Source organism: Citrus clementina, unplaced genomic scaffold (genome assembly GCF_000493195.1).
Source record: "Citrus clementina cultivar Clemenules unplaced genomic scaffold, Citrus_clementina_v1.0 scaffold_1, whole genome shotgun sequence".
Taxonomy (NCBI): domain Eukaryota; kingdom Viridiplantae; phylum Streptophyta; class Magnoliopsida; order Sapindales; family Rutaceae; genus Citrus; species Citrus x clementina.
In genome coordinates this window covers 3,243,498-3,263,619 of record NW_006263303.1, presented here as the reverse complement: position 1 = coordinate 3,263,619, position 20,122 = coordinate 3,243,498, and the positions used below count along the sequence as shown (strand labels likewise).

Below are 20,122 nucleotides of genomic sequence, written 5' to 3'. Positions count from 1 at the left end.
ATCATAAAGTGCGGAAAACGTCTGAGAAAATTTTAAAACTGCAGAATTTTAAAGGCTTAAAATTTAAAGTGTTTAAACCGTACTGTTTTTACGTTTTTTCAGACATTCTCACACTTTAAAATTTCAAACTGAAACATTTTTAATTCAGCGATTAGTTAATAACTATAGAAAATTATGATTTTCCATACAGTGTGTCCTTTAATATTTATAGGACGTTTGAGTTTTTTGCGTTAACATTTCTCCAGTGTTAACATGAGCGTGTGTGCTTACGGCGTACTTGGAGTCTAGGTCTCTTAATTTATAGTTTCATTAGTGTTCAATTAATTTGCTAATTAATTGAATGAAAGAATTGTGAGTCGTGCAGGCAGCACGTGCATCATTTTCTAAGAGAGTTGATTTATGGGCCACCCACCGCCCACACAAAGAGGTGATAATTCATAATTGTACTTCAAGCATGCTAACCTAAAACCTAAGTATCAGTATTTATTTTTAACCAATGCAAATATATTTGAGTATTTTTGTAGTTAGACGTCAAATTTAAATGGGGAATTGGGGATTGTATTTGAACAAAGGAACTCTTTCATTTCTCATCCCATCATACGGCGGTGATCCGTGATCATGCATGCTTGTTTCATCAAAATAATAACATTAATTATGTTTTCATAATTGAGATATATAAATTTTCAACTTTAATCACATATAGATCGGAATATACACCCAAAAAAATAAGAACTCTGAATAAATTAATGTATAGATGGGATTCCATTCCATGCATGGAGGATGTTAATTCCATGTCCATTTTTAAGGTCATGTCTCTTCTTCCACAACTACTTCAGCCGATACTGACTTGCTCTTGGCAGCCCTTTTTAATTTTTTAATTTTCCTTTTTTAATTTTTGAGTGGTTATATCATAAAGATATAATAATATTCATTAATTAACTTTTTTTTTTTTGGTCCCCTTCTCTCTCAATTGCCCTAACATGGTAACCAATGACTCTCCATTTTAAGAAACTTCTTTTCTTTTAAGTCCTTGATAATAATATATATATATCGTCTATGTTCATCCTCGTTGTTTCACAAAATTGGGTTGGCAGATAGATTAATACGTCGTCGCCGCATGGACGAGTAAATTTCTTGAAAAATGAAAAATGCATGAAAAATGCTAATAACAATGAGTTTTAAAGTTGTTACATATAAGAATAATGTGATGATGCAATATATTTAAATGTGATGTAATTTACTGAGGGTTTTTTTTTTCAGAAGATAGATTAGTTGAGTAATAATTAATAGGAAAAAGGCCCACATGGACATGGAAAATGTATGGATAAAATAATGGAGATATGGGCGCCATGGCCAAAGACAAAGTCGTCTATTCTCAAAGATTTGGAAGACATTGAGTTTGAGATAAACCGACCCACTTTCTCACGTGCCCTCCACGTTCTCTGGTGAGTGACCTTCATCATCAACATATTCAATTGCCTTTCCCTATGTTTTCAAGTTCCCCCCTCCCTTTTTTTAATGCCTTATTACGTGGAACAATTCTCACCCAACTTCAGAATTCAGATTATCCTCTCATCTGCAATCATGTAATTTGAGGCATTTACTTTGTTACATGGTTCTTTGATGAATCCGGCATGCAATGTAATATATTTACAGGGTAAGGAAATGGGCAAAACTCAAATCCATTTTTAAATTCTAATATTAAAATTTACAACATTAATCAAAAGTCGTAAAATTTCTTATTACACAATCCTCACCTCACCACTTAAAAATGAACATTTAGACCCTACTAAATTTTAAGTGTGAATTTTCATGTAGTGGAGCTAAAAGTATTGTACCCAGTTATGATGGTCTACCAGCTTACCATTGATCGAATTGGCAGCTTAAACGAAATTGAGAAAATGGAATCGCATACCCATGTATTATATTCAGCCCTCAAGAGTAACAAGCACCAAACCAAGAACTGATATTATAAATAATCGAATCATTTAATTATTTTGATATAGATTATCACTGGAAACTTTGGTATTTAAACTAAAACTTCTTGAATTGAAACTTAATAAAATTTCAACTGAAGAAAGGCTCAGAATTGATTTTTTTTGCGCCCATCTTCTTCATACAGAAACAGAACTGTCCAAAACTTCAGCTGATTATGAAAGGGACATCACAAGAAGAGAAGCAATGATCCATCAACCACCATCATCTTCTTACAACCCTCTTTATCGCGGCACGCTCAGACCCAGCTCTGGATAATATAGATGAAGACAATAAATTAGCATTAAATTGATCTAGCAAACTATTTGTATGTATGTGTGTGTGTGTGTGTGTGTGTGTGTATAAAAACAATTCAGCAAGTCGAACACATTGTTGAAAAGCCACTTGATATTAAACAATCAACTAATAAATATCATGTTCAGAGATCAAATAAATTGGAATAAAAATTTAATTGCTTCCATATTCTCCATAAATACTAAGATTGCTAAGAAGTTGCCTTCCATGATTATGACTGGACAATTATAAGGTGAAACTTGGCAATATAATAATAAGTAAAAATCCTTGAACAAGATGCATTGCAATCAAGCCAGGGAAAGAAAAGAATATTAAGAAATAATGGAGAGAAAAAAAAAAATTAAAGCACACATCCAAAATGGTTATGAGGTAACAAGCAATAACTCAAAAGATAAAGTGATGACTCCTACAAGAAAGCGAAGAAAGAAGACTTACAACAGCCAACCTGAGCGACAATGAATAGGGAAGAACTTCTACATATTCAAGTTTAAAACAGGTCTCAATATTTGCCTCAATCGATCTTAAAGCTAAAATCTTGACAGTTATTAACAGTTTAATTGAGATAATTGATAATTTGTTTGAACGGAGCAAACACTTGCCGAAGTTTCAGTTTCTCAAAAATATTTAAATTAGAATACTATGATAACTTCTGTGTATTACACGCAATCTTAAACCACTTTTTTCAGTCATAAGGCCTACACAACGCCTTCATGACTCAAAATTTCTAAAATACAAGTTATTCAATTGTTTCTCCAAATAAATTATCTTCTCTTCAGGGAGTTTCCCACTGAGAGTAGTAATGACAGAATTCAAACAACATTAATTTCTATATTTGCTATGGACTAATAGATTAATCCTGCTAAAAGAGGGAAAAAAAAAGTAGGAACCAAAGTAATTGTTTAGTTTACAGTATCAAAATCAGTGCTTAGACATCGAAAGACAAGGCGGACTAGGTGACTAAGTGATGGAAGACTATGAGGAAAGATTTTCTAGATGGCTTCAGAATTATGTAATTCATCTGCAAGGAAACATCAACAAGTCAACCTAAAATAACCATATGAAGAAAAGGGTTGGACCTGTTGCTTACACATGCCAGTTGCTTGTATGTACAAGGGAATGATACACACTGTAAATCACAAAATGCTGGAGTCTGCACATTAAACCATAGACGTTCCCCAAGACTTCAACACAACACAATCTGTTGTTTGTCCTCAATCAGTCTTACTTACAAGCTTCTAACAATTCCCTTTTGACATATAAAGGTAAGTTTGTGCAATGTACATCACTCACATTTGACACTTTCTCTCTCTCTGTAACTCAGCAAAGGTAAAGAACTGAATAAGGTCACAAAAAATAAACAGCAGAGTTCGAATCACATATGCAACATTTTCCTGGGTTGCCATCCCAAGAAAATCAATATATTTTTTAAGAAAGAACTAGTGGTGACAGCATAAGCAGAAAATACATGAATATTCAAAAAGACGAAAAAGGAAAACTATTGTTGACGTTGATAAAGTTCAGCAACAAATCTCAAGCACCTGTACAAAGGATCAACTGCATTGTGATAATACAATTAATAAAGAATATTTGGTATCTGATGCAACTATTAGATTATCCAAAGAAGATGTCAATTGCCTTTTTTTTTTCAAAAAAAAAAATTGTCAATTGCCATTGCTTCCTCTTTGTATCATTCACTTTCAAACAAAAAAAATTGTCAATTGCCATTGCTTCCTCTTTGTATCATTCACTCAGGATGACAAGGAAAACACAGTAAAGAAAAATCACTTGCAAGCTCCCACGAATACACTTAATAACACATTCCTTAATTTTGTCTAATTTCAATCCCTCCCCTCATGTCCCTCCTACCGGGCACAATACAGGAAAATCAATGGATTACTAATGTGTAAAATTATCAATAGACATGTAAATCATTCTCATATATGCATCTATCACTAAAAGTTTTGCTTCTTTATCAAAAAAATCACCAAAAAAGTTTTGCTCCGCGGCATAAATCAAACAGCAACAGAAAAAATTCCTAGCTGAGAATGATTCTTAGATTGTACATCAGGGCCATTTTCCAAATTAGGTGTTCAGGCATTTCAAGAGGCAATAAATATTTAGTCTATCCTCAATCTTAGCAACAAAACAGAATGATAACTTCTCCTTTAATTTTCCCAATTTACTTGGGAAAAAAGGTGTCAGGCAAAAATTATTATGCGGGTTAGGAAGTTTATCTGATAAGGACTAGGTTAAAGCAGGAAAACTTGAATGTTAATCTCATCCGCATGTTAACTTTGAAACAAAGAGAACAAACAAAATGCATTTAAAGGCTAATAAGAAACATTCAATTTTTAGAGGAAAAAAAAGGTAGCTTACAGATACAAAACACAAAAGATTTGGAGAATATCAAACTCCTGGGTTTGCACTGCAGAGCATACCCTGAGACAACGACCTCGAACTCGTTGAATCAATACCAAGGCAGGATGTTAGCCTAGCTGAAGAAACCGCTGAGTGAAGAGGCAGCAGAGACTGAAGACAACCCAGTTGATGAACAGACCTGAAATTCAAAGAAAACTCAACAATAACAAAAATTACATTTTGAAAAGAACCCACTAAAGTTACAGCAGTAGAAGTTTTCAAATTTTAGATAAAATTGAGATGCGCATGAAATTTGGTTTAAAATATTTACCTTGAGAATGTGGGAGAAGAGCGAGTGGAGAGGAGCGAAGGTAAGGGGTTTGGTTTAAGCGTAGGTTTGGTGAGGGTAGATTTTAGGAGAAAATGGGTTGATTTGGATAGAGCTCTGTAGCGAGAGGCCATTTTTGGGAAGGGAAGCAAAAATATTAATAATTTTAGGGTTTTTGGAGACGGAGGATGCAGTATCAGAGAAGAGAGGAAAGGGGTTTTTGAGGGGTTTTAGTTTTACTCATCTGTTGGCGAAATTACCATTAGGCCCTATGGTACTTTTTTGATTTATTTTGGCATCATTTAATTGAATTATGATTTATTTGAGACTTAAAAGAGTTTGTTAGATGAGTACTGTAGTGACATAATTTGCACTCCTGACTAACACTTTTCATGGAAAATCAGAGAAATATATATATATATATATATGTAATTTTTACTACGTTCGCAATGGACTAGAAACAAACTTAATAATCGTAGATGAAATTAATCTTAACAATCAAATCGCAGTAACTGTGGTTTTATATTAAACCATGGAAGTCGTCCATTCGAAGTGTGGATGGACCATTGCAACACCAATTTAAGTGAGAATCAAATTCCAAACACACACACACAAAAAAGTTCACAAACTAAATTTACAAATGCTCCAGCAAGGCAGCAAATAAGTGGACAACATAACTTCAGAATGAACATCAGGAATGCAGGTGAAACCTTAAACTTAATACATACAAATGGCAGCTATGTTAAGTGAGATTCAGCAATCATCTTTCCTATATTCCTATTCCAAAACTAATCTGATCAAGGAAGGGTTACAGTCTTCTGGCCATCTAAGGTAACATCAAATTGAAATAACCAACTATCCTCCAGATGAAAATTGCAGAAATTCCAGCAACTGCTTGCACCTGCCTTGAGTACTGGCCAACTCAAGGGAAAGAAGCCTTTTCCGCCAGAATATGACAGCTGCCTGGCAAATGAAACCAAGAGTCAAGAAGATTTTGTTGGTAATCTTGATCTTTTAACATTGTCGTCTGGGAAATTTTAAGCAAAAAGTCCTCCATTCTTAAGCATAACTAGAGCAGGCGCTGTTTCCCTGTCACAGAATCCACCAAAGATTTGGGTCCTGCTCAAAGAAACAAAGTATACACTATTAATAAAAATGCATTTATAGGTTACTTGATTTCGTACAACAACAATGGCTAGACAAGCAGTTTATTTTTACAATGGCTAGATCATAACCTGTTTCAGAATAGTATTGGTTCATTAGTTACAGTAACTACATGGAAAGCACTGGCACTTTCTTTGTTTCAAATGCATCATTTTATAAAGTCAACTATATCAGCTTAATAAAAAGAAGAAAGAAACACAGACAGCAGCAAATTGAAATGAAGCATACCAGGTCCGATGGCAAGAACCGTCTTCGACCCAGCTGAAACCTGCATGAAATAACCTCTCAAAACGGATCAGAAATCCCCAAAACAGGGACAAGAACCACAAGCAGAAATATAATTGCACAATCAGGACCAACTACTTTCAGAACGTATAACTTTCAAACTAGTAAAAGCTCAAAGCTCAAAGGACTAATACACGAGGATCGATACCTCTCTCTGTGAGCCGCACAATTTTTTGAAAAAGTTTCTTATAAAAGGAGTAACCTATCAACCTTTTCAAGTCCTTAAATTTTATTCACTATTTCCTTAGTCATTCGTCTTACATCTACTTCAAATAGATTGTATGATTACAGTGCACAAAAAGTTACCTGTGTCCGTCCAGCATCCGCAACAACAAAAGTTGGAAGGCCTGTGTTTTCGGCTACTTCCCACAGCTTATTCCTGATAATTGGGCCAAAAAAAATCCATTGTCCAATAAATTACCCAACAAAAAAAGGTAACAATTTCAGTAATAGGAGATGCATGTTTGCTACATATTTGACTGAAAACTAAATTGTGCACAATAAAATCACCTGCTTACATTTCTTGTTGATTCTTGCACGTAACAACTATCTTGGGCTGCCCACATTGCTCCCATTTTCTCAGAAGGTGCCGGTCACTGCAACGAATATTGAATGATGCAACATTGAACTGTAATATAAACTGTCACTCAAGATATAATTGGTGGAAAACTATGAAAATGCATAATTGTTAACAGGTTACAAATTTGACTCCAGAATGCAAAATTGTTAACCAGTAAGAAATTTAACTACAATTAAGCACTCTGTGAGTGCTGAAGGCTAGAAATTAGGTATCATTTCTTTAAGCAAAGTGATAAACCCTAGGAATTAAAGAGAAAAAAGAAATAAGTTTTCCTTTCTTTCTTTCTTTCTTTTTTTAACACTTGCTCTGTTAGACAGTTCTTGATATCTTTTAAACAATTCAATCAAGTAACTAAATACAGTATCTTTCTTTCCACAGAATTACATGTGTTACAAGAAAAATACTGCAGGCTTTAACTGAATACCAAATTCATAGATCTAAATTTCGGTTGTAACCATTAAAGCACAGGTTTTCATTTTAAGGAGAAGGTGATAAGAGAAACTGCAGGGCTCCAAGTAAAGGAAGACAAGACACCCCTTATTAACACATTCATACCTTTGCATTAGTTCTGCATACATCCCAGTGGCTGCATCTGCACATTCAATAACGGAATATTTAATCAAATAATTAACAAATACAAATGGAAACAAGGATTGGGTGGTGGTATACACAGCTCAAGTGACAGGCAGTACAAAGTAGAAATTTGGATCAAATGCAGAACCACCGTAGATATTCTAGTACTAGTTCGAATATCTTACGGGCACATTGTGATGCAATCTTTCCACTCCCCATCTTCAGGTCTTGCCTAACCACCAAAACCTGCCACAAGCAATTGGCAAAATTAATGTGGCTTCAAAAAGCATGAAGAAAACCTACAACAACCTCATAAATTTTCCAATTTTAATATGAAAGCAAAAATGATAAGAACGCTAGGGCACTTCAACAAACCAATTTGAGGTCTTGGTCACCGTCACTTGAGACAGAAACTTGTTCTTGTGGTTTCCTCGGTAAGAAATTTTTCTTTCTCACATAATTCTTACCTGGCTTTGATAAATCTAATAACATCCCAAAAATGAAACCAATTACAAGGCCTGGGATGAAATTCTCTGGCCTAAAACTCACTGCTAACGATACTTTTTCCTGCTTCTGCTGCTTCTGATATGGAATAAGCAAATTAATTAATCAACAGTAACCCAAGAAAATTTGATTAAAAATCCTTCTAAAGTGCAGTAAGACTGAGTTTAATACTAGGGTTATTACGATGAAACACGAAACATAAGCATTTAGAATATTAACTTGGTTTTCTTTTCTGCTAATTTGTCTGCATTCAAACTGGAGAAAGAAAATTATGAACAGATAATTGAAATAGAAAGAAGGGTTCGTTAAATACCTTGTTAGAAAGCTGAGAAGAGTTTTGCTGGGAAGCCCACATCGTCGTTAACAGATTATGAACAGATTACTGATTGCGTGGTTAACAGTTGCACGGACTGGAAACTGGAAAGGCTATATGTCGGGGATGGAGATAGAACGACATCGTTTTAAGATTGCTATACAAGGGGTGGTATTCGAGATAAAACGACATCGTTTCATCGTAGCCCTTGTTTGGGCTCAAGCATTCTCGAATCTCGGTTTTAAAAAAAAACCCTGAAAATCGACTCCAAAATTAATTATTTTATTTATCTTATTTATAGTATCATTTATATTATATGTAATATTCAAATTTGTTGAATATTCGATAGCAGACACTTCAATTAAAAAAAAATCTACACATCTTATCCTTTTGTTTGAAGGCTAACTTAGATTGTTGGTTGATGCCTTCGTTTTGATAAAAGGATCATAAAGAAGGAAAGGCCCATTGGGTTAAATTATTATTATTACTATTATTTACTTCTTTGTTTTTCTTTTTAAATAAAAAGATGAATAAAGTTTAAATATACTTTTAATTCTTTACATTTTTTAAATTCGAACTTCAATAAAATAAAATACTTAAAAATCACTTACCACACATTTGAAAGCCCATCGGATTTGATTATAGACCATGGAAAATAAAGAAATTAATGTGACAATACTCATGTGATAGCCTGATGTTTATGCTAATTTGCATATTAATATCTGTTAATTATTTGCGATTAATACATTACCACCAAGCGGAGCAGCAATTAGCGTGCCGTATGGTCAACCTTCATATACGCCAAGTCAAGGGTTGGAATTCCCCTCACACCACGAACTGTTTAATTTCCCCACACAACCGCCATCCCTCACGTGTCCCGCAAAACCAAACAAAGAATCCTTCCTAACCACATAATATTCTCTTACAATAGACCCCCCAATTTACAAACAAGATCACGTACCTTGTCCTAAAATCCTCACATCAGCATATCAACTGCCACCTTAACGTCCAAGAATAAATTAACTAACTTCCTCATATTCCAACAAAAAGGAAAAAAAAAATCATTAATGGAGTCTGTTGCCTCCAATTCTACTTCCCCTGACCACCACCACCGCCACCGCCGGTTCGGACTCACCCAACCGGTCTCCGACAGAATAGCACGTGCCCTCCGCCATCAGCTCCTCCTCCTCCACCGGTCTGATTCCCTCTTCTTCGTGTTAGGCGCGACCGCGAACGTTTATACCGTCAACCTATCATCCAACCCGTCATGCACGTGCCCTGATCGAGTAACACCATGCAAACACATCCTCTTCGTGTTTATGCGAGTCCTCGGTGTTTCTCCCGATGACACGTGTCTCCGGAGAAGGACTCTCCGTCCCTGCCAGCTCAGCCGCCTACTCAGCACGCCTACACTGCCTGAAGCCATGGCGGGGGCTACCCTTCGAGAGAGGTTTCATCAACTTTTCTTTCGAGCAAGGAATAATAATAACAACAACAATAATAGTATTAGCAGATCATCAAATGGAGGTGTCTTTCAAATAGATAGAAAAGATGGAGGAGGGATGTGTCCCATATGTCTTGATGAGATGGGGAGTGGAGAGAGATTGGTGGCATGCGGGACGTGCAAGAATCTGATTCATGAAGAATGCTGGGTGACGTGGAAGAGGAGCAGAGGGCGGAGGGCGGCCAGTTGTGTGATTTGTCGAGGGCGGTGGCGGGATAATAGGACCGATCAGGACAAGTATTTGAATTTAGCGGCTTTTGTCAGCCAGGAGGATCATCATCATCAAGCGGCCGAGGACAGCGGCAGCCGTATCTGTGGTGCTTAACAATTATTTAGCTCTTTATCCATGCATGCATGTAGCTCGATATAGAGCACGTACGAATAGTTTACGTGACCATTATTTTTCATTCAATTTGTAAATAAAATCATAGCTAAATGTTGTGAATTAGTTTTAAAAAAAGAAAAAAAAACTTTAATTAGATTTAACTTTTGTACGTTTGGATTGATATTTGATTTAATTATACGTATACTTATTTAGTAGTGGCTGTTTGGTATTGTTTTTCAGCTTTCATTTTTCATTTTGTAAAAATAGAAAATGAGAAAACATGTTTAGTGGGCTTGGATATCCGCAACATTTTTGCCACCAATGAGAACAATTCATATTCATTTTCTAATGTAACAAAGAAAATTGTAAAACTTACAATTTTCGCTCTTCACTTTATACCCCATTATCCATGAGAGAAAAGAGAAAGGGGTTAAAAGAAAATATAAGATGAAAAGGAAGCAATAGTTGAGAAGTTATAAGAGAAGGCACATGTTTTATTTAAACTTTCTCTTTTCATGATTATTTTCATAATCATTTAGTTTGTTAGTGACTGGATTTCAGTTATTTTGGACAACAAGTACTTGGCAAATTTGAGACAAGTAACAATTTAATATTAGAACGAAGCATATTGGCTAGAGAATTAATGTTATATAGTTTGCTATATGTATTATTTGTATAGTTATACTTTCTGGTTACAAATTGATTATTTGTTATTTTTATTTTTATTTGATAAATTGTCTTCTTATATAATGTTATATAACTTATATTTATCCAAAATAATTATTGTGGGACAACTTTGAGACCATATCTTTAATTTGTAGGTCTAGAAGCAGTTGAAGAAGACAATGAGATACAAGTTCAAGTTAATTTTCATGATAGTTAGAAACAACATTTAAATTTATCAATAAAGATCAAGGACCAAGTCAACTAGTAATCTTTTTTTTTTTTAATTCTCTCAAAGTATATAATTTTAGGTCATTGACATTTGTACATTTTGTAGTTAATTTATTGGATTACAGTGGAAATGTTTAATCTACTTTCGTTTATTTAATTTCATAATCATTTGTTCATTTGAATATTCTTTCTTGTCAATGTTCTAATTTTTTATTGTTATTAATTATTATGTAAGTTCATATTAATTACCATTTTCTAATGACTAAAAAAAAAGCCGCCTGTAGTTTTAGTAAAGAATACGAGACTATAATTGGAGACAAATAGTTTTTATCAGTGAAAGTAACGTTGAGTGACTAAGAATATTGTTGCGGCTATGTTTTCAAATCACTATTCTGTCATTTTTAATACTATATGTTATTATTAAAACTTTAATTTGAGATGAAATATTCGTCACAAAAATGCCAATTAAATAATTTTAGTTGTTAGAATCTAATATGATACACTTTCTAAGACAAACGCGTGTTAATTTATTATGTGTCATGATTTTAGTTGTTGCATAACATATATTTCTTCCCATGTCTCTGTATTTTATACAAGCAATTAAATACTTTTACGCTTTTTCTTTTTTTAAATGTTATTTTAAAAACAAACTATCAATTTTGATTTTAAATTTATAAAAAAATAATTATTCCTATATTATAAAACGAATACAAAAACATCATTTAAAAAGATAATACAAACTCATCCTTAATTTCTTTCCAACAAGCCAACTTTGGCTACAGGGGCAAAGAATTTATTACAAAAAAATATGAATATAAATTTTTAATTGAATTAAGTATTTACTAGCACAATGAACAATAACATATTTCAAAGAGCAAGTATGAAAAAAATTATTTTTATTTTTTATGTTTATAAAGGTCATATTTCATTCAATTACACTTAGGGTGTATTTGACATATTGTATTTTATTACATTGTATTATATAATTTTAATGCATGTGTATTGTATTATAATATATTGTATTAACATTACATTACAATAATGTTATACAAAGTTTGTTGTTATATTGTATAATTTTTTACACTATATTTAGTGTTGCACTGTATTGTATTAATATTTTTAGAGATTATTTAAAATTCTATATTTACAAAAAAATATTTATTAATACTTAGGAAGATACTAAATATAAATATTTTAAATTTTAGAGTTTTTACATTATTTTTTAATATAAAAGTAAAAGAAATTATAATTTTTCATAAAACACAGGTAAATTAAACAAATTTTAAATTGCGTCATAACATTTATTTTTTTTAACATTTCATAAGTAGTAGAATATGCGGAACCAACAATATTAGATGAAGAAAAGAAGCAAAAGCAATCTTCACAAGTAAATTGAGATTTTCTCTTAATCTAATAAAGTTTAGTCATGTTATAAAAGAGTTCAAACATCAGTTTATGCATGCAAGGAAAATCAGCAGGTGTTGTTTCAATAGACATGGAGTTCCCCCCAAAGAGGATACGCCAAAGTCAATATAGATGCAGCTGCCAATTCAGAAAAGAACCCTACATGGCTAGGAGCTATTATCAAAGATGAATGTGGGAATGTTACAACAACTGCAATTAAGATTTCAAAATTCCATGGAGATGTATCATTTGCCAAGGCAGAAGCTATGGAATGGGGCATGCAGATTGCAAGAGATGCTCATGTAAGAGCTTTAATCGTTGAATCAGACTCACAAGGAGTGGTCAACTTAGTAAACAATAGGCAGGGCAGCAGATCCGAGATCTTTTGGGTAGTTTCAGAAATTCAAAGCTTAATGGAAAATTTCGAGCAAGTTAGTATTAAGTATACTCATCGATCTTGTAATGTCATTGCCCACTTTTTAGCTAAGTTAGCTTTAGAGAAATGCGAAACTATTGTATGAATGGGTTCATATCCTTCACAATTGATGTATCTTTTTTCTTCATTGAATTAATAGAAATCTCCTTTAAAAAATAAATAAATAAATAAAGTTTAGCCATGTGATCAGAGTAATTTAAAGTCTTCGCACATTAACCAAAGAATCATAACAGAAGAAGCAGAAGTTAGTGTCCTAGTGCCAGATTTTATTGATTAAAGCAGTCAATAAGAGTATTAGAGAATTTTTCCATTGATGTAGTTCACTTCTTCCTCTTTTTTGTTGACTGATGAGCTTCTTCATCTTCGTCTTCCTCGTTATCTTCATTGTCTACTTCTTCCACTTCATCCTCATTCTCATTCTCGCCATCATCATCCTTATCATCGTCACCGTCACCTTCACCGAACCCGCCATCTTCATCTTCATCATCATCCCCATGGTCATCACTGTCGTTGCATAGATGGCTCACCTTGGGTTTCTGTATCTTCCTTAATTTTTAGGAGGGAGATTTGAAGATTTGAAACTCTAATGCCGCGTTTACTTGTCAGTAATCAAAATGGGCTGGAATCAGAATGAACTGGAATAAGAATGAGCTGGAATGAGAAATAAGAAATGAGAATCATAATAAATTGTTTACTTAAGCCGTATGAATCAGAATCAGAATGGGATAGAATCTCATTGATGTGTTTATTTTATCTTGGAACCAGAATAATAACAACCTGAATTATTTCAAGTTACTAAAATGCCCTTAGTTAATTATAATAATAACTATTATTATTATTATTATTATTATTATTAAAATTATTGTTAATATATTAATTAATTATATTCATATGTTGTTAGTATATTAATTAATTATAGTTTATCATTAATAATAATAATAAAATTAATAACAATAATCAAAATAAAAAATACCATCATCAGCAAAATAATAATCCATTTCAATAATAATAATAATCATAATTGGATTCATCAACGTCAACAAAATAATCCATTTCCATAATAATAATAATAATAATCATCATCAAATTAGTACATTTCCCAAATAATCATCATCAACAAAAATAATCCATTTCCCAAAAAAAAAAAAAATTAGCAGCAACAATCAAAATCTCAATTGTCATCGTCATCAACAACAACGGCAACAACAATCATCGTTGTTAGCAGCAACATCATCATCATATCGGAACTGTCGCCATTAGAGACGAAATCGGAGACGAAACCGGCGACGAGCAGCTGTCCACAGCCTATGAACCACGATGACAAATATGTTGATGGAAGCAGTTTCAATAGCATTTGATTGGGAGGCATGGGCTAGAGAGTTTAGGTTTTAGGGATTTTTTTTTTAAATTTTTCGCTTTTTATATTTTTTTTATCTGAAGTGAGGGTATTTCTGGAATGATAAAAAATTAATGTGGGTAGAACGGGAAATGCTGGGAATGGGAGTTTGATTCCCAAGTCCCCCCTTGGGAATCAGATTCCCATATTTGATGTCCACGAAAATGAATCGCATTTCTCTCTTTATTTTACTAAGTAAACGAGGGAATGATTCTGATTCTGGATTCTCATTCCTGAATTCGGCAAGTAAACGCAGTATAAACTAAAGAAAAAAAAGCAAAAACAGCTGCATTCACAAATCCGCATAAACCTGACCCCTATACGGGTTTAGTTTATACGAAGTTGATCGCATAAAATAAATATTTGACTATGGTGTAATTAGCAAACATCGTATTATAATACCTTAATATCATGGGACTAATACAATATAATGAAGAACACTGAACATGCCATAAAAAATTAAAGTAGAAAACAATGCAGCACTCATCATAATCAATTACCTAAACCCTAAAATAATTTAAACTATCAATTAAAAATTTAACAAAGAAGCTAAATAATAAACAATGAAGTCGAATCACCAAATTGAAAATTTTGGTTTATTTTAGCTTCACTATTAAAGTTAGGCAGTTAGCTTATTTTAAGTATATATGTACTTAGGTATTTTGGTAAATCAAAGTAACTTGAAGGACTTTTTTAATTTTCTTATTATTTAACTTAATATATTGCATATTAACATTTTTTGCCCCTTTACAAGGGCCACGGCCCATGCTTCCTTGCGTGTTTAATTATCGTATATGTAAATAATTAATTAAGAACCGCTGGTCAGTCATTCATCAACCGCCACTATTATTGTTGCTAGCCAATATCACTTATTGTCCGTTGAAAATCATGTATATTATTACATGAAAAACGGTAAGAGAAAAGAAAAATCATTACAATTTTTTTTTCTTTTCTGGATTTTTGAAATTAATTTTAATTAATGATTTCACAATTTTATTTTGAAAAAACTCATGAAATTAACTAAAAGATAAAAAATTTTATATGGCTCTATTCATTTTTATCATTGATTTCGTAAACATAGAAATATTAATCACGGAAAAAAAAAATATATATATATTAAATATCCGGAAATTCCATAAATATTCAAAGGAAATGGGAAGGGAAAGGAATTTTATTAATTATAGGAAACAAATGGTGTGTGGAAAGCAACATTCCAATTTGGAAAAGGAAACCCATTATGAGTCGGAAACCCTTTAGGTTTCCTAAAGGGATTAGGTTTATAGAACAATATAAATATAGAGGCCATTTGCCATTATGTGATATCGTCTTCTTCAACACTTGGTTCTGATCGCCATGCATTCTTCCACTAGCCAATCTATCTTTCGTCTTCTTGCTGCATTATTGTTATTTTCAAGTCTCTTCTTCCCATCCTCCAATGCCCAAGTGATCAAGGGATGTCCATTCGACGGCATCTACAGCCTCGGTGTCAAAGACTCCTCTCCCTCCGGCTCCCACCGTGGCTCACTCATGACCGATCAAATCGCTACGGCCTTCCATCTTCCTTCTCCAAAAGACTACACTGGCGAACAATACGGCCGACTTCACTACGGCGCAAGCTTTGCTACCCAAAATGCCATAGCCCTTGGCAAACCCTTTCTTGAAGAACAAGGAATCCACATTCCTTCGTACGCCTTCACCGACTCCATTACGTCACAGCAGGTTTCTTTCTCCACGTATCTCGACTCCTTCTGCTTCATTAATAGACTCGAGTGTCGTGAAAAGCTTCAGAGGTCTCTATTCACGGTCGACCTTGGGAGCAATGATTACAAATACGCACTCTTGAATGGCAAATCGGTAGAACAGGTTGAAGAGTACGTGCCAGTTATATCAAGCAACATTGTGAACATGGTATCCGAAATCAAGAAAGAAGGGGCGTCCAATATTTTAGTCCCCGGAATGCTGCCATTGGGGTGCATTCCAGGGTACGTTTCTTTGCTTCACAGCGCTAATCCGGCCGACTTTGATGCTGACAACTGCCATCTAGGGCTGAACAATCTAGCAAAGAATCACAACGATCAGCTCAAGCTTGCTATTTCTGAGGAATGGCCACATGGTCCTTACGCTCAGTCTCAGGCTTTTTCAGAAATTGGAGATAGCGTTTCTTATTCACAAGTTCTGTATGCTGATTATTACAACGCTTTCATGGCTCTTCTTCGCGACAAATCCCATCACTCGAGGCCTCTGTTCCATACAGACGGGTTTCATCTCACTGAGGAGGCAAACGAATTCATTGCCGGAAAGCTCATCAGCGGAAACGGCTTCCTTCAGCCCGAGATACATCTCCCAAAAGTTACCCATTGCCTTATGTAAAACCTTAAAATTGTTACTTGTACACTTACATATATTCTCATTAATTAATGAATTATTACTTTACTGAAATTCGATTCGTTTGTTTCTTTTTAGAATCAACTAGCAGTCAACTAATAAAAACCCTTAATCCATCAATGAATTTGACAAACTAATTAATTAACCTTGATTAGCTTAGCCAAAATTCGAGACTCTACATGCATAAAAAATATAAAAAACCGGACAAATGTAGATTATCAACAATTGTGCGGGCGGTAGGGTTTTTGGGATTTTTAAATTACTTTTTCCAACCTAATTTTAATGTGCGAAGTCGATGCTTAACATCTAGCAAATAGATAAGCATTATCATTTTGTTATTGGTCAATTAAATCGATCCTACTCATACATTCGAACGTCCAAATCTATTAGCATTTGGATCCCATACGTAAAATTGACACCGAACTAAAAAAAAAGAAAAAAAAAACCCAAAAACATGTCATTATGTTGACTATATGAGACTCTGTCCACTCACATTTTGTCATTTGTGATGAATTCAAACAACGTTTTAAAATTAATTTAACCTGGACAATGGAATGGAGAACAAGTCGTGCTGATCAGACCCACATTCGATGTTAATATTATAGTGAATCCTAAAGTATGGTCCTACAACGCTTTTTATCTTCGGTATGTTATTAAATTCCGAATTTATCACAACATTCCCAAGATAATTACAATATAGCCATTGATGCATACTCCCAAGAACCATATAAAAGGCGCAGCGACAACAATGTTTATCGGCCCATAAACTGCTGAAGTGCTGATAGATCATTCTCGTGAACTGTAAACAGTGTACCATTAAACTAAGATACAAATTGGTAATGGATTCGCCGGCATCGTCGCCAGATTCCGGCAATTTACCCCGAAAAGTCATTGCCATTGCTGCCGGCGAAGCTCATACTCTTGCTCTCACTGGTAAAATATATATACATCAGCACATGAGGACTTGGTGTTGTTTTTAAATATGTGGGTTCTAATTAAGTTCTGGTATGGTGGGTTCTTGTTACAGGGGATGGGCGCGTGTTCTCGTGGGGAAGAGGAATGTTTGGTCGACTCGGTAACGGTTCTGAATCAGACGAGCTGTTTCCGGTTCGGGTCAATTTTGGTGATTCTGAGCAGCTCAAGTTTGTGGGAGTTGCTGCTGGTGCTTATCATAGCCTTGCTCTTGCAGGTCAGCTACCTTGTTATTGACTTCCACTTTCCACTTGCTATAATTTAGCTTTAGACTTTTGTCCTATGAGATTATGGTTTCCTCTTTAACTGGAAATCTTAGTAAAGCAGTGAAATTGTTGGTGTGTTAAATCAATTCTAACTAATCATAATGAATCTGTTATTTTCACATATCAATTGAAAAGGGTAGTAGATATGTTGTAAATTTTTGGTGCTCTAATTTTTCTTTGCCTTTACTTGATGGCAGATGATGGCTCAGTCTGGTGCTGGGGTTACAACAGCTGTATCCTCGATACTGGCGTTATCTTTGTTATACTTAAAGTGAATTCAATGCTATAACTGAATGAAACTGCAACATTATTATTACCATTATTATTTGTGTTTTACTTGCTTTTTCATGCCTTTCATTTGTTATACATCCCTTAACTGTTGTATGGATGGCCAACTTGGTTTTAGTGGAAGCAATTCCTTGGTACCTTGTGTGATTGAACAGTTCCTTACAATAGGTGCTCCTGATTCTTCGGAAGATGATTCAAAAACTAACCATAAAGCACCAATAAAGGTATGAATTAATTTATATCATATCCTGATCACGTTGACAATCTTATTTGATGCATTTTGCATCACTTTTATATGTCCCAGATTTGTTCTGTCAAAGCTGGAGGAATGATGTCTCTGGCAATTGATAACGCTGGAGCTTTGTGGATGTCGGGCAATTGCCCTCTGCCGGACAGCAGCACCGAAGGTGGTTTCTCTCTTGTAAGCAGTTTCACTCCTAGTCCAGTCTGGGATTTTCATGGTCACACTGTTGTTAAGGTGGCTTGTGGAAGTGAACATGTTGTAGCCCTAGTTAGTGCTGGAGAAACATATAAAGGTGAAGACCTTGTATGCTATTCTTGGGGTGCTAACAATGATGGCCAATTAGGTCTAGGAGATAGAGAGAGCAGGCTACGTCCTAAAATCATTGAAACTTTCAACCAAGATTCGCCTTGGGCAGTTTATGAGGTAGCATGTGGATCCTTCCACACAGCTTTGCTTACTCACAGGAAGAGACCGAATGACAGGTTAGAAAGTATGTGCTGGACGTTTGGCCTTGGGGAGAACGGGCAGCTTGGGCATGGAACCACGCAGAGTGCATTGGTCCCTGAACAGGTAAAAGAATTGCCACAGTATGTATATCTCGTCTCTGTTGACTGTGGCCTATTTCACACAAGTGTTGTTTCATCTGCTGGAGATGTGTGGTCGTGGGGAATGGAGAAGGGTCTTGGCCTCTGCCCAAATGCTAGTTTAACAAGAAATGAAGCAGGGGATGCTATTTCCCCCATCCTTATTTCGGGAAATGGGCCGCATGGGCCCAAATTTCAGGATCCTGTTCAAGTTGCTTGTGGGGCTGCCCATACTGTTCTTGTTACAGATGATGGATATAAGCTCTGGTCTTGGGGCAGGGGAAGGAGCGGGGTTCTAGGAACTGGTAAGACAATTGATTTTTTTGCTCCTGCTATTGTATTATGGCCTCCACTAACAGAAGAGTTCAAGCAAGATGAACTGAACACTGGTGGTCTGGACGATGAGATTAAAGCAAAGGATTTGGAAGGAGCTGAAGAAAGGGATGAGAAATTGTCTTCGGCAATGGAGGAGATGAAGCTTCTGCAATCAAAACTCTCAGTAATGGAAAGATATGCTAGCATACTTCATGGTTCAATTTTTGGCAAACCATTTGCTGCAGAGCAGGATATTCCAATCTCATTGAAGGACATGGGCTTTTTTGATATTACAAAGGAATGGGAGAACATGTTGGAATCAGCAGACCGCAGTAAGCTTGTCAGATTGGAAAGGTTCTATCGGAACATGCTTGCAGGGGTCAAGGATAAGCTTATGAAGAGAAGAATCCAGGAAATTGTGAACGAGTGTTTGCATTCTTCAACTATTGGAAAATAAGAATGCTAGCAACTAAAATAATGGGCTGCCATCTTTTGTTTGAATTGAAGATCATCCATAGTCATTATTCTAAATCAAGCTTTGTCAATATGTTGTATTGTAGTGTGGGTTTTTCTTTGCATGATCCGAGGATCATTTCACTTAATTGATACCTGAATTTTTTTTTTTGTTTTTTGGGTAATAAACAATGTTGAAGAGAATGGATTAGCACTGGAATGGGTTCCTTTGCGACCAATTGATGTTAATATTTTGTAATTT

At 34.7% G+C, this 20,122-nt stretch overlaps 5 protein-coding genes across 6 annotated transcripts; 3 read left to right on the top strand and 2 right to left on the bottom strand.

Annotated features, from left to right (window-relative positions):
* Nucleotides 1-1,947: 1,947 nt before the first annotated feature.
* Nucleotides 1,948-5,239, bottom strand: LOC18055021. The gene is made up of 3 exons (XM_006450640.2): nt 4,979-5,239; nt 4,728-4,846; nt 1,948-2,245 (listed from the first exon to the last, which is right to left on the bottom strand). Exons 1-3 carry the CDS (start codon nt 5,107-5,109, stop codon nt 2,220-2,222), a joined length of 276 nt encoding a protein of 91 aa, XP_006450703.1. The 5' UTR covers nt 5,110-5,239; the 3' UTR covers nt 1,948-2,219.
* A 291-nt stretch (nt 5,240-5,530) lies between these two features.
* On the bottom strand, nt 5,531-8,590 carry LOC18055020 (peptidyl-tRNA hydrolase 2, mitochondrial). The gene is made up of 8 exons (XM_006450639.2): nt 8,395-8,590; nt 7,953-8,159; nt 7,763-7,823; nt 7,560-7,596; nt 6,943-7,020; nt 6,731-6,803; nt 6,368-6,407; nt 5,531-6,094 (listed from the first exon to the last, which is right to left on the bottom strand). The coding sequence occupies exons 1-8, from the start codon at nt 8,434-8,436 to the stop codon at nt 6,045-6,047; spliced, it is 588 nt and encodes a 195-aa protein (XP_006450702.1). The 5' UTR covers nt 8,437-8,590; the 3' UTR covers nt 5,531-6,044.
* A 764-nt stretch (nt 8,591-9,354) lies between these two features.
* Nucleotides 9,355-10,287, top strand: LOC18055019. Its single transcript, XM_006450638.2, has one exon. The coding sequence runs from the start codon at nt 9,462-9,464 to the stop codon at nt 10,221-10,223; it is 762 nt and encodes a 253-aa protein (XP_006450701.1). The 5' UTR covers nt 9,355-9,461; the 3' UTR covers nt 10,224-10,287.
* A 5,388-nt stretch (nt 10,288-15,675) lies between these two features.
* LOC18055018 (GDSL esterase/lipase At1g28570) lies at nt 15,676-16,737 on the top strand. The gene has a single exon (XM_006450637.2). The coding sequence runs from the start codon at nt 15,707-15,709 to the stop codon at nt 16,721-16,723; it is 1,017 nt and encodes a 338-aa protein (XP_006450700.1). The 5' UTR covers nt 15,676-15,706; the 3' UTR covers nt 16,724-16,737.
* A 695-nt stretch (nt 16,738-17,432) lies between these two features.
* On the top strand, nt 17,433-20,095 carry LOC18055017 (ultraviolet-B receptor UVR8). 2 transcript variants are annotated; one of them, XM_024178558.1, is made up of 5 exons: nt 17,433-17,671; nt 17,766-17,927; nt 18,174-18,209; nt 18,364-18,488; nt 18,569-20,095. In XM_024178558.1, exons 1-5 carry the CDS (start codon nt 17,578-17,580, stop codon nt 19,862-19,864), a joined length of 1,713 nt encoding a protein of 570 aa, XP_024034326.1. In that variant the 5' UTR covers nt 17,433-17,577; the 3' UTR covers nt 19,865-20,095. The 2 variants fall into 2 exon arrangements, with proteins under 2 accessions (XP_024034326.1, XP_024034327.1); XM_024178559.1 differs by lacking the exons at nt 17,433-17,671; nt 17,766-17,927 and having other exon boundaries at nt 18,191-18,209; nt 18,383-18,488.
* The last annotated feature ends 27 nt before the right edge of the window (nt 20,096-20,122 follow it).

Excerpts from the sequence above, each read along its gene's own strand:
- LOC18055021 (XM_006450640.2), bottom strand. The coding sequence starts at position 5,109 with ATGGCCTCTCGCTACAGAGCTCTATCCAAATCAACCCATTTTCTCCTA. Across the intron at positions 4,847-4,978 it reads TCTTCTCCCACATTCTCAAG|GTCTGTTCATCAACTGGGTT; the intron begins GTAAATATTTTA and ends TTTGAATTTCAG. Across the intron at positions 2,246-4,727 it reads TTCGAGGTCGTTGTCTCAGG|AGCTGGGTCTGAGCGTGCCG; the intron begins GTATGCTCTGCA and ends TATATTATCCAG.
- LOC18055020 (XM_006450639.2), bottom strand. The coding sequence starts at position 8,436 with ATGTGGGCTTCCCAGCAAAACTCTTCTCAGCTTTCTAACAAG. Across the intron at positions 6,408-6,730 it reads CGGATGCTGGACGGACACAG|GTTTCAGCTGGGTCGAAGAC; the intron begins GTAACTTTTTGT and ends TATTTCATGCAG. Across the intron at positions 6,095-6,367 it reads GGTTCTTGCCATCGGACCTG|GACCCAAATCTTTGGTGGAT; the intron begins GTATGCTTCATT and ends TTCTTTGAGCAG.
- LOC18055019 (XM_006450638.2), top strand. The coding sequence starts at position 9,462 with ATGGAGTCTGTTGCCTCCAATTCTACTTCCCCTGACCACCACCACCGC.
- LOC18055018 (XM_006450637.2), top strand. The coding sequence starts at position 15,707 with ATGCATTCTTCCACTAGCCAATCTATCTTTCGTCTTCTTGCTGCATTA.
- LOC18055017 (XM_024178558.1), top strand. The coding sequence starts at position 17,578 with ATGGATTCGCCGGCATCGTCGCCAGATTCCGGCAATTTACCCCGAAAA. Across the intron at positions 18,210-18,363 it reads GTGCTGGGGTTACAACAGCT|ATGGCCAACTTGGTTTTAGT; the intron begins GTATCCTCGATA and ends ACTGTTGTATGG. Across the intron at positions 18,489-18,568 it reads ACCATAAAGCACCAATAAAG|ATTTGTTCTGTCAAAGCTGG; the intron begins GTATGAATTAAT and ends TATATGTCCCAG.